Source organism: Macaca nemestrina, chromosome 11 (genome assembly GCF_043159975.1).
Source record: "Macaca nemestrina isolate mMacNem1 chromosome 11, mMacNem.hap1, whole genome shotgun sequence".
Classification (NCBI taxonomy): Eukaryota; Metazoa; Chordata; class Mammalia; order Primates; family Cercopithecidae; genus Macaca; species Macaca nemestrina.
This window is the reverse complement of record NC_092135.1, coordinates 56,933,103-56,945,224: the sequence shown is the minus strand read 5'-3', so window position 1 is coordinate 56,945,224 and position 12,122 is coordinate 56,933,103. Positions and strand designations below refer to the sequence as shown.

Below are 12,122 nucleotides of genomic sequence, written 5' to 3'. Positions count from 1 at the left end.
ACCAAACATGGCAGCCCCGAAGTCCCCGAGAAAGAGAAAGCTGGTTCTTCCAATAAAGACAGGCTGCTCAAAAACATCTTTCTTTCTTCCAAGCTTACAGAAATTCAAACTCCTCATCAGGTTAACCCAGTCAGTCACTCTCAAGAATGCTTGTGGGTATACACACACAAGGGCAGCATCTTAACCGTGATGACTTTTTAAAAAAAATCTCTGAAAAGTGCTATTTGACATTTCCCAGAGACTGACTAATCTTTATAGCGGCTTCATAATTTTAAAATTCTAGCATTTTGTTTTTTTGGACTAGTATAGATGGCAGCTTCTGTCAATTACAGCTTGCTGTCATCACCCAAACTGAGTCTCAGCCACCCTTGCGACACAGAGCATTCTGAAACTGAGCAACTTATCAGGCCTTAAATTTCATAAAGCTGTGCCTCACAATTTAGTGTTAAATTCCATTTGGTCCCAAGGACAGTGTCTTATCTTCCTTTGTACTAGCGTACAGGGGTAGAATACTTCCAAAACTTTTTTTTTTTTTTTTTTTTTTTTTTTTTTTTTTTGCGCATAATATGGGGTTTCACTATGCTGCCCAGGCTGGTCTCGAACTCCTGGCCTCAATCAGTCCTCCTGCATCAGCCTCCCAAGTAGCTGGGACTACAGGTACACATTATTGCACCTGGCTCACTTTCTTAATATAACAGGGCATGTACCTGATCACAACCCATGAGAGAAGGCAGAGAGGCAGAGAACCATCAATCCCGCCTTACAGAGATGAAAGGCTCCAGAGAACCTGATCTCTCTCGATTCTCTCTCTCTTTCTCTCTCTCTCTCACACACACACACACGTACGTGTATGCACAATTAGTGGTATAGCCAATACCAATTCTTCTGATACACACAGCATATTTTTAAAACACCATTTGCTTGCACGGTGCTCAACACATAAAAGGAGTTAATTACCTGTAGCTAAAAGTTCATGAAGTCTGCCTTGTTAAAAAGTCATCCACTCAGTCATCAAATGCTTTGCTCTATAAGGCTCTGAAACACGACTGCACTCTTTCCTCACCTTCTCAACGTTTTTTTTTTTTTTTTTTTTTGAGACAAGGTCTCACTCTCTTGCCCAGGCTGGAGTACAGTGGTGCAATCTCGGCTCACTGCAGCCCCAGCCTTCCAGGCTCAAGCGATCCTCCCACCTCAGCCCCCAAGTAGCTGGGACTACAGGCACCACACCTCGCTAATTTTTAAATATTTTTTGTAGAGACAGGGTGTTGCCATGTTGCCCACACTGGTCTCGAAGTGATCCACCCCCCTTGGCCTCCCAAAGTGCTGGGATCCAACTTTTCTTTACCCCTTGCCTTCTGAAGGCTCTATGTTGAATGGACACTTAGAATCAGCAAAAGAAAAATAAAACCAGTGTAGGTCCAGGACCCTATGGGTAGTTTGGTGGGATCCAAATCAAGTTAATAGGCTTAAATGAACATCAAGAAGAAAGCTAACTATAACCTGACTACAGCATTAGCCCAGAATTGTTTAGAAACTAAGGGCCAGCGATATCAAACATACGCCCACAAACAATTCATCAGATGGACCTTTGAGCTACAGCAGAGACAAGAGGTGAAAAGAGCAAGGGGCTTGCTGCAACCTTGGCTTCTCCCCTCTAGGGGGTCCACAAGGAGGTATGCATCTCCAGACCCGGTACCATTTTGGGCACTGGACATTTTGTCCTTATAAATATCACCTTCCATATGTGTTTTCTCTCTTTCCACTGGCTACCAGGAAACTTAGGTGTAAAGCTTTCTGCCCACTTATAAGAAGCATACAGTCTTATGAACGTGACTCCTCAATGCATCTTTTCTCTTGCCCTTCCTAGTTCATATGTTCCTCAACTCATACCTTTGTGGAAAATGGAAAAATCCTGGTTTATTACATGTCTGTTTTGAGCATTTCAAATCCACGATGAGGAATTAACTAATGATCCTTAGGAAATCACAACAGTGGCTACGATGAATATTGGAATACTGCTTACTATATGCCAGGCTTCACTCTAAGTTCTTTTTGTACTTCAACTCACTGACTCTCGTTAACAGCCCTATGGACAGGAAAGCCCCAGAATGCCCTAAGTCCCACTGTATCCCAGAACAGTGCTCTACACAGTTTTTTTGTTTCGAGACAGGGTCTTGCTCTGTTGCCCAGGCTGGAGTGCAGCGGTGCAGTGACAGCTCACTGCAGCCTCGACCTCACGGGCTCAAACAATCTTCCCACCTTAGCCTCCTGAGTAGCTGGGACCATAGGCACGCACCACCGGCACCCCTGGCTCATTTTAAAATTTTTTTGTAGAAACAAAATCTCCCTATGTTGCCCAGCCTGGTTTTGAACTCCCGGGCTCAAGTGATCCTCCCACCTCAGCCTCACGTGGTGATGGGATGACAGGCGTGACCCACCATGCCCGGCCTCTCTACACAGCTCTGATCATGCCATACTATTAAGACTCGGCATGCATCCCAAATACATGTACTACAAATTATGTACATATACTACTTTATTATAATAGAAAATACACATTTTGAGAGGATAAAAAGATCACAAATGAAAATTTTCTCCCAGAACATTATAGACTGTCTTGCATTCCCCATTTTCAAGAGGAGGACTCTGTAAACAGAGTGATTTGTCCTTTCCTGGGTGGCAGAGAAAATCAGACATGAGGGCATATGTCAAGTGCCTTAGGCATCATGAATGCTCAGGAATGTTTTCCTCCCCTCACAACTGAAGAAAAATAAAGTAGCACTTAAAAAGCAAACATTTTTTAACCTCTATATTTAGCTTAGTGGTTGACAGGAAGAATTTAAAGTTAAAACACTGGACCAATGAATTAATGATCAAACAAGAAAGGAACATAATGGTCGCTCCTAAAAGTGGGTGAAAGGAAGAAGTAAATAGAAAAGGAAAAGCCCAGCACTGTAGAGAGACTGCCTCCCGTGACTAACAACTTTCCAAATTAGGTTTCACCGCTGCAGAGGAAGTCAGATCAGGAAAAGATCAGAGACAAGTCAAGGCAGCGAGCGCAGAAGTCTGCAGGCCTCTTGGCTGACAGGTGGCGTCCCTCTCTTGTGCACCCATACCTCATACCCAGCAGGCATTCAGGCCACCAGGCCACATTTTGGATTTTCCCTAGTGTCTGAGGGAAAGCCCGCACAATGAAACCGGCCTGCCTTAAACCTTTCTGGCCAGAAATGCCAGACTGTACTTTTCTTTCCATCCCACCTAGACCCGGCCACCTGCAAACTAACCAACCACAAAGAACAAAGCCCCTGGTTCACCTGCGATCACAGCTTTTAACCTGAGGGGTCTAGTGAAGACACTTAAGCCACCTTGCCTGGAATGCCAACAGAATGTCCCCGGTGGGACCCCTGCCCCACCCCTGCATGGTAACCTTCAGCTCCAGGGGACTTCTGGCTTCTCTTCTGCAACCGCCCAGCCCCATCCAATGCGCCACAGGACCCTGCTCCCTCTCTGGCCTTGCGCTGGGAGCTGTGTGTGCTGGCTTGTGACAGCCAGATCTCTGCACCAAATTTCTAGCTTCGTGCTCACCTGTGTTGCGCAAGGCATGCTCTGCTATGACATGCAGCAAGGCCAGGGACCCGAGCCGCGCATTCCCAGCCACATTCATCAGGCCCTTCAATTCATCAGGCCCACCTAAAGGAATAGCTGGGAGCAGGCGGTGCTGGAGGGGGAGGATGCGACCCACCACACTGCCCAACTGAGTCTGACACAATGAAGAACAGTCTCCAGAGACAAGCCTAAGGATTTAAATAATATGACATTTTCCAGAAAAAGCACAATGTTTTGGTAAAGCTTCACATAACCTGTACACTGAATGCACAGACACTGGAGCTTCTCACACAGTCTAGTGACCCTTTCCCAGACTTTGGAAGAGTTCGATTAGTGGTATCATTATGCACCCACAGCATACATCTTCAATCAGAGGTATCAATCACTGTCATGTCTTAAACTCTTCTCAGTAACTGACAACTTGCTCAGACTCTCCACAGAACAGAAGACCATTTTGTAGTCCCACAAGTGGACAAGTTTTGACAATAGATGCTGTGCCTTATCTTTATTGTGCCAGTAGTGAACATGCTTGCTCCTGGTACACAGTAGGCGCCAATAAATGCTTGCTACACCAACAGAACAGTCTGAAGAATCCAACCACAATCTGAATAAAAGTACAGCAGGCTTTTTGCTGACTCAAATCATTGCCAAGAATTTCTTTCCCACATTAAGCATATTACCAAATTATATACATAAAGAAAAATTCTTCTCTTCACCCATGAGATTTTAAAAAAAGGCTTCTATAATTAAGGATGATTTTAAAAATTACAGGCAATGTAGCAAAATGAATATTAACCCAGACTTGAAACAGTCTAAATAGTTATTACCAAATCAATTTCAAAGCATTTCAATTTAGTAGTGAGCAGGGCGATACAGGTGGCAACAAAGCAGTATTAGCATAAAATCAAAAGGGCAGGATTTACAACAAGTCAAAAAGGAAAATAAAGTACAATTAATTCATCTTTGTGTGCCTCTGCATCTGATTATCTCCCTTGGGACACAAAGTCCAGGAAATAAAAGGTCTAAAGCTACCTCTGGAATCACTTTCATTTTATAAGCCTTGCAGGAGGTAGGAGAGAGTCAAAGGAAGATAAAAGTCAGCCTGTGATAATTTTTTTTTAACATCTTAAGCAACTAGGCAGAAAAATAAATATTATCAAACTCTAGCAAGCACCAGCAGGATACTAACCAGGTGTCTAATATTTTACTGCAAGCTACTTCTGCAAAACTGTTTCTACAAAGGTATTTCCCTGTCTAAATGCATACCTGCCTCTCTTGCTTCGAACTGAACAAGAAGAAAACAAATGTAAGCATGAGGAAAGCAAAGGAAAGGCAGTAGGAAGAGCTTGAATTCTGAGCACTTAATCACCCAGAAAGCCACGGAGCCAGGTGGAATGTGGTGGCTCATGCCTGCCAGCTCAGGTGCTGAGAGCCAGGCAGGTAGATGATATACCTGCTCTGTGTGGCAGACACACCCAGTTAGGGAGAGGCAGCCACGGTTCCCTCAGGGTCCCCTCCCTTCATGGAACTGTTCTAGCACCGCTTCTCCAAAGGAGGCAGATTCAGGACACTACAAAAATACTCCGGAGATTACACATCTCAACAGGTAAAGGCAGATTACAAACACAAATGGAGAGAGTGACTGACTTAACGGCCCCTCCCTCAGCCAGAGTAAGTCCTCCCCTCTGCACATCTATCATTAATGGATAGGAAGGATTTCTTTTTATTTTGACAGGAAAGCTGGGTTTTTGTTTGTTTCTTCTCATCCAGGCTCTATCCTCTTTATTCCTAAATGCAGAAATAGCCTATTTTCTTGAAACTAATACACACACTTAAAATTTTATGATATGTACATAAAAATTAAATTTACCTCAAAGCACTTTAAAACACATTAAGTGATGCTTTGTTTGAAAATCAGATTGGTTTTCACACATTCTAATGAAAACATACTTTATATTTCTTTCTAAACTGGGATTAATACAGCTTACAGTTTCCATCTGTAACAGTAGGAAGCAAGTCATATTCAAAGGAATGTTACTAAGAAAAAATGTTTTCTCAGACAAGGAGGAAACACCTTTAAAAGCATACTTTGTAAAGTTTTTCTTTTCACAGTAAGTAACTGAAAGCTATTTTATGGTGATCGGGTACAGTTGGGTTTCACATTGAGAAAATTTTCAAATTGCAAATATGAAAATCAGACACTAACTTCTGGGTAATGCCAATGATTTTAACATGTAAAGAGTAAGGAAGTTCACTTAAAAAAAAAAAAGACAATCGTAGGGAATTCAATTAATCCCATTCAGCTTTGACAGTCTTTCTACATGACAGAATTATTATTCTTCGAAAGACATTTATGTCGGAAGAACTTAGACCTCCTGAAAGAGGATAAAGTGGGACCTCCCTCCGGATAAGATAACACAGTTGAAACAGGGGCAGGAAGGGTTTACGAAGCCCTGGCCTCCAGAGAGGAAGACTGGAAGGGGCCCAATAAATTCTTCTACTGGTCACTAGCCTGCCCCTTCTCCTCCTAAGCAGTGGAAACAGAACACAGGCAGGGCACCTTATGGCAGTCCTGATGAAAACACATACTTTATATTTCTTTCTAAACTGGGTGCCCAGGCATGTGGGAACACACGCTTCCTGTCTCTGCATCTGCTGGGCAAAAATATTGAGATTAAATATAACCAACATGATGCAAATCAGCTTAAAGAGTAAAGAAAGGTCCAGGAATTTTAAAGGATGGTTTAGCACTGTCTGAAATTTCCCTGAACTGCTCTGAATAAACCATGCGAATACTGTACGTGGAATCCTGCTTTGAGCCCACCTGCTGCCCAAAGCTTGCAAGGCCTCGGCAGCTGTATGCACTTTGTACCAGTCCACCCCCAAAGCCTCTGCCATTCCAACCCCAGTAGAGCTGACAAATATTAAACTACTTAAAATGGAAAATTAAATGGAAAACCTCTTCCTGCCTTCTCCAGGCCCTATGTAATTGGGAGCATGGGTCCTCACCAGCCTGTTTTACAAGCCACTGTTAGATCTTCCAAAGTAGGAAGCCAAAGTATCTCATCTTCATCTCCGCCCACTAGGGTCATGGTGCTCTTGAATACTTCACTCTGTGAAACACTTAACGATGCCCAAAAGCTGCCATTCCCAGGCTACACCTTATAAAAACAGGCATGTTCTTCAGATGGAAAAAGGCACACCCCTAGTCCAGCAATCATAGAACCACAACTGAGTCATAGATAATCTGCTCTGTGAAGAGGCAGTGGAACCTGCACACCCTGTATTGATTTAAGAGGAAGCTCTTCCCCTTTCTGTCCCCACCACTCCTGCTTCAAAGACCTGTGGCTACAGTCCGCCTGGAGAGGAAATTCTTGTGTCTTTCCCTTCTCCTCCCTACCACACCTCCAGCGTGTCCTTTGGCAACAGGTTCTAATTCTGCAGGTCACGGAAGAAGAGAGAACACAGGAATGTTGTCAATAGCACTGCCTCCCTATCATCCCTTCTACAGCCTTTGCAACCTTCAGGAGAACATGGTGGGAGGCATGGTCTCCAGAGCGGGGGTCTTCTGGATGAGAGGGACTTACCAGCCACTTCCTAATTCCTTTTGCTTTCACCTCCAGTTGCAAGTTTTCATGCTCAGCCGAGTTAAGGGAACATGCTGGCTTGAGCAGAGGAAAAACGCAGCTTCAACGTCATGAAATGTACTACTTTGTCATCAAGGCAGAGGTTACAACACAGACACTGAAAGGTTTGACAAAGCCCACGAGGGATGGGGATCCTGCATAGCTTCTTTCTAAACTGAACATTCCCTCACCCGATGCAACTTGACAGTGGCAACACTTCCCTTTCCTTAACTGATCATTTCCAACAGCATGCTAGGAACCTAGTAGATAGCTGGATTAATGAGACCCCTGTTTATATCTGGAGAGAAAATTAAATAACAGAACAAGAACAAATACTCTGAAGGGGAATATTGAGACACTATGGGGAACATATAGGAAGGTGTCTAATCAGTCAGTTACTGGGTGGGACTATATAAGTATTAAGAATCTCCTGCAGCTTAATCTTTCATTGACAACATACACAAAAAAAACCAGAGCCATTTCTTTCCTCTGCTTAGAATACCTTAAAAATTGTGGCACTGTATCTCAGTGAGAAAGAGAAATAAATGAATGGGTGGCTCTCAGTTATTAGAAGTTTGGGCCGGGCACAGTGGCTCATGCCTGTAATCACAGTACTTTGGGAAGTCAAGGTGGGAGGAATGCTTGAGGCCACAAATTTGAGACCAGCCTGGGCAACATAGTGAAATATGTTAAAAAAGATTTTAATGAGCTAAGTGTGGTGGCACATGCCTATAGTCCCAACTACTCGGGAGCCTGAGGTGGGAAGATTGTATTAGCCCAGAAGTTTGGCTGTAGTGAGCTACAATTGCACCACTGCACTCCAGCCTGGGCAACATAGCAAAATCCTGTCTCAAGAAAAGTTTGTAACTGTCAAAGCAAAAAAAAAAAAAAAAAATATTTGGTTATAATCAGAGGCATGTAATGCCAATGGCCAGGACGTTCAAAAGAAAAAGCCTGTCAAAACAATACTGCACTGGACACATCCTTGAAGATAAATTATCTGCAGGAGATGAAATTTCAGAAGAACTGAGAATACTGTGAAGAAAGTCATCTGGTTATCTCAGAATAAATACCAAAGATGTATCTATGGTGGACAGCTCAGAAGAGATAAGAACATAAGAACAGAAGTAACAGTGGGAAAAATTAGCTGAACTAGACTAAACAGCAGCTGGGGAAGCAGGGTAAGATGAGAATGGGGAATTAGCAGAATAAGCTCACTGGAAGGCCTTCAAGCTGAGTGAAAATAATTTAAATTTGCTACACAAAACTCAGCCCATGATTTATATGAAATGTCCAGAATAAGCTACAGAGACAGAAAGATTAATAGATTACTGGTTGACTAGGACTGGGGAGCTTGGGGTAGGAAAGAGTGTGCCTTCTAATGGTCACAGGGTTTCTTTTGGATAATGAAAATGTTCTAAAATCAGATAGTGGTGATAGTTGCACAACTTTTTAAATATACTAAAAACCATCCAGTGGTTCAAATGAATGAATACTATGGTATGTGCATTTCATCTTAATAAAGAATGAAGGCAAAATAAAACAAAAATCCACTAAAGATTCTGATTCAATTGAAAATTACGGCAAGAAGCTGCCTTCCTTAAGCTGAGGGGCCCCTCACGAAGCTATAGTGAGGTCTATACCAAAGAGCCCACAATCCAATCGCAAGAATCTCACTGACCTTCTGGGGCAATCCCCAAAATGCAAACTGGATGAACCTGCTGTCTGGTTTTCCAAATTACACTTGAAATAAATCACAGGTGACTAAAGAAAATAAGGAGCTCAAATGTCGTTCATTCCATTTGATTACATATTAACGTGGAAGCATTCAGTTCACAATAAAACAAACTATCCCTCAAAGACATGTGGAATGGGGACTCAGCAAAAGGGGAGTTAAATCTTTCAGAAGAGCTCCATGTGAAACTGCAGTATAATCGTGGAACAGAGGAAGGTCTGAACAATCCCCTCCAGGGGTCCCACCCATCTTTATCTGAAAGGCACCAAGCTGGAGACCTGAGTCACAAAGACACTGGAGCCCAGCTGCAGAAACATAAATGCAGTCTGTCTGAGATGGCATGTAAAAATAAAGACTCTTAAATTCCACGGATGATTCTAATATAAACCTGGGACTGAAAACTACTGGATTAATCAAAATCCTTAAATTTCTTAATTTTCTAGAGAAAGAAAGTGTGCAAAAAAGGTAAATTCAATGTTGCTCAAGTCACCTGGCAAATTGGCCTAAGAGTCAGGACTGGAACCCATGTCTCCTGACCCCTAGGCTTCAGGACAACCACACTTATTGCATGGGTGTGGGGGCTCAGGGAGGTCATCCGTAGAAAATTCTGGCCTCAAAATGCAGTCAGATCCCATGATAAGAAACTCTAGAGAACACACGCCTGAGCTATCATCAGGAAAATAAGTGACCTTGAGATTGGGCTAAGACGACGTCTTAATATGCAGGAATTTCATTGCTCTGCTGTGTGCCCCAGTGGGACCTGATGCCCAACAAATGGAACTGAATATAGAAGAGCAAAGATTTTTGTAATTGCACAGACCAGATCTGATCTGGATTTTTTTTTTTTTTAACAAATGAGCTGAGTGTTACAAAGTAAACATCAAGGAATGTAAAAGCCAATGCTTAATTCTCTCAGCTACACATGGAGTCAGTGCCGCCTGCAAAGAACAGAGCAGGCGCTGGCAGACTGTCCTTCACAGACCACGCTAAAACCCTCTGAGGAAGTGCCTGGTGAATGCTCTGGTTGACGAGCTTTGAGCCATTACATTACCGAGCAGTGTGCTTCTTACCTATAATTCCACTGTCCTTGCTTTCCAGGGTGGAACTAGGGCTGCTAATGGTCTCACAGGGACTTTTGTTGGCTGCCGTCTTGCTGACACAGCTATTCAAGGTTGAGCAGGGGCTATCGGTGCTAGGAGATGCGGTGCTGCTTGTTAGTGTGGAGCAAGGACTGATGCCTTGACTCAGAGCTGTGCACTGCAAGACGAACGGAAGGAGGAGTTAGCACGGCTTACACAGGATGCTTCGACACATGCTTTTGTTTTTGACGCTAAAACAATAAAACTAAGAACAGGAAAACGGAAGTTTTTTAAAAAAAATCTAAAGAGATGTGTGTATAGATATGGATTCACGGAGCTTTATCTATGTAAATGTATACGTGGTCTTCCAAATTTTAAGAGAGCAGTATCTTTGTTCTGTTCCCCTCCTTTGTGATTTTCTTTTTTATTAAAAGGTCAGTCTTAGCAATAATTTAGTGAGAATGCACATTTGTAAAACAGAAATGGCAAACAGGCAGACTTCCTTTCATTTAAAGTCTGCAGAAGATAAATGGGTTATTTGACCTCTGTACAGAAAACCTGGGAAGTCTGTTTTTGTAATGTTTCACGAACACTGCAACCTGATTCAATTCCTCAAGATTTATGGGCTCTGCATTCAGGGGAAGGAGACTGGTGACCACTGCAGTCTCAATCAATGCATGACACCCTCCCTTGCAGCGCAGAGACCTTCACCAGGGGTAGAAGCTCCATCCTGCATTGCTATTCAGACACACACATCACATCTGGGAAGTGGCAGGGTTCATGCTGCTGCTCCCTTGGAGGGGAAGTGCTCTCCTGATAGATGAACCATTTGATCTCACCTTATTTTGTCTCTGCCTCATCTCCTATAAATCTTTTCCTCACCCCACTGACTCTCCAAAATCTCAACAGCTAAAAAAGCACAGGAAAGCATATACCAAAGCAACCAGATGAGAAGAATGGTGCTATAAAGGTAAAAGTACTAGCAGCATTATGAATGCATTCTTTTAGCCTCTTTAATTCACGTAGCCATTATTCTCTGGGTGGTGACTAGAAGGTTAATGTGGACATTTTCTTATGTTCTGCTTCTTTCTGCTTTTTTCCACCTCCCCACTGCAAAAACCCAGAACCAAACTGTTGAAATAAATTTCAATACACAACAGCCCAGAACTCATTTAACTGAACAATGGTTTCCCTGCTCAAGGAAAGGGAGAAGATGGTTATTGCTTCGTTCATCCTCTGAAGAGGTATGCAATGTAGTGTCTTCCTTGGGTATTACCATGGTTTCATTTTTGTCTTCAATGGTTATGTGTGTGGCACTTGGGATCCCTTCTCCCAGTAAAAATCCCAGCCTTGTCAACAGTTCTTGAGCTGCCGGCGAACAGCTCGGTTCATTATCGGCCTTTGCTTCTGGAACAAAGAAAGAAAACAATGAAGATGCCCCTCTGGGGAATTTCAGTATTGCATCTGGATGAGTTCACACTACAGCTGCTTGTCTGGTGATTTTGTGTGTTTCTATAAAATGCGCACAAAGTTGGACAACGCAGCCTGTCCTCTAGCAATACATTCTAATTAAGGGACTGTGACAGGTTAAGGAAACAGTAAAACAAAAACTTCAAGTGCAAAGGGTGAATCAGAAGAGTCCAGGGTTATCTGATGGCAATTCCTAATTCCAAGTCATGTGAAAACAGGTACTTCAGACATCAGCTTGGGTAAGAAAAGGGCCTATCTTTCATGTTACCCTTACAGAGTACAGGGTATCCAATGCCCACAGGAGGTTGAAATGAAGTAAAACCCTAGGGGCATGCTGGTAGAGACCCAGGCTATTTAGGTGGTGGGGTAAAACTGCAATCCAAGCTCTCATTAAACAAGCCAGGGGAACGACGTGGAAAATTTGGTGGAAAACTTGCTGTGCACATCCCACAGTAGTGAAAGTCAAAACCAGGATTTCGACTTGATGATCAATCATAGAGAATCCACGTTGAAACAAAAATTTAAAATCACAGTGAAACTTGTCCCAAGAGACAGGACCCAGTACTACTGTTGTGCATGTAAAGACGTAGAAAAATCAAGCTATAT

General features: G+C 43.0%; 1 protein-coding gene across 10 annotated transcripts in view; it reads right to left on the bottom strand.

The window, feature by feature from the left end:
* LOC105493193 (tetratricopeptide repeat, ankyrin repeat and coiled-coil containing 1) overlaps positions 1-12,122 on the bottom strand; it is a 263,922-nt gene that overhangs the window by 72,725 nt on the left and 179,075 nt on the right. For 7 of the 10 annotated variants that reach the window (XM_071072815.1, XM_071072818.1, XM_071072811.1 and 4 more), the window contains 2 exons: positions 11,323-11,453; positions 10,038-10,224 (listed from right to left, as the gene is read on the bottom strand). The exons of 1 other annotated variant lie outside the window; for it this stretch is intronic. In XM_071072815.1, the coding sequence (XP_070928916.1) occupies positions 10,038-10,224; positions 11,323-11,453 (318 nt within the window). The remainder of the gene's footprint in view (positions 1-10,037; positions 10,225-11,322; positions 11,454-12,122) is intronic. 2 more of the 10 variants (XM_071072812.1, XM_071072814.1) reach the window with 1 other exon arrangement.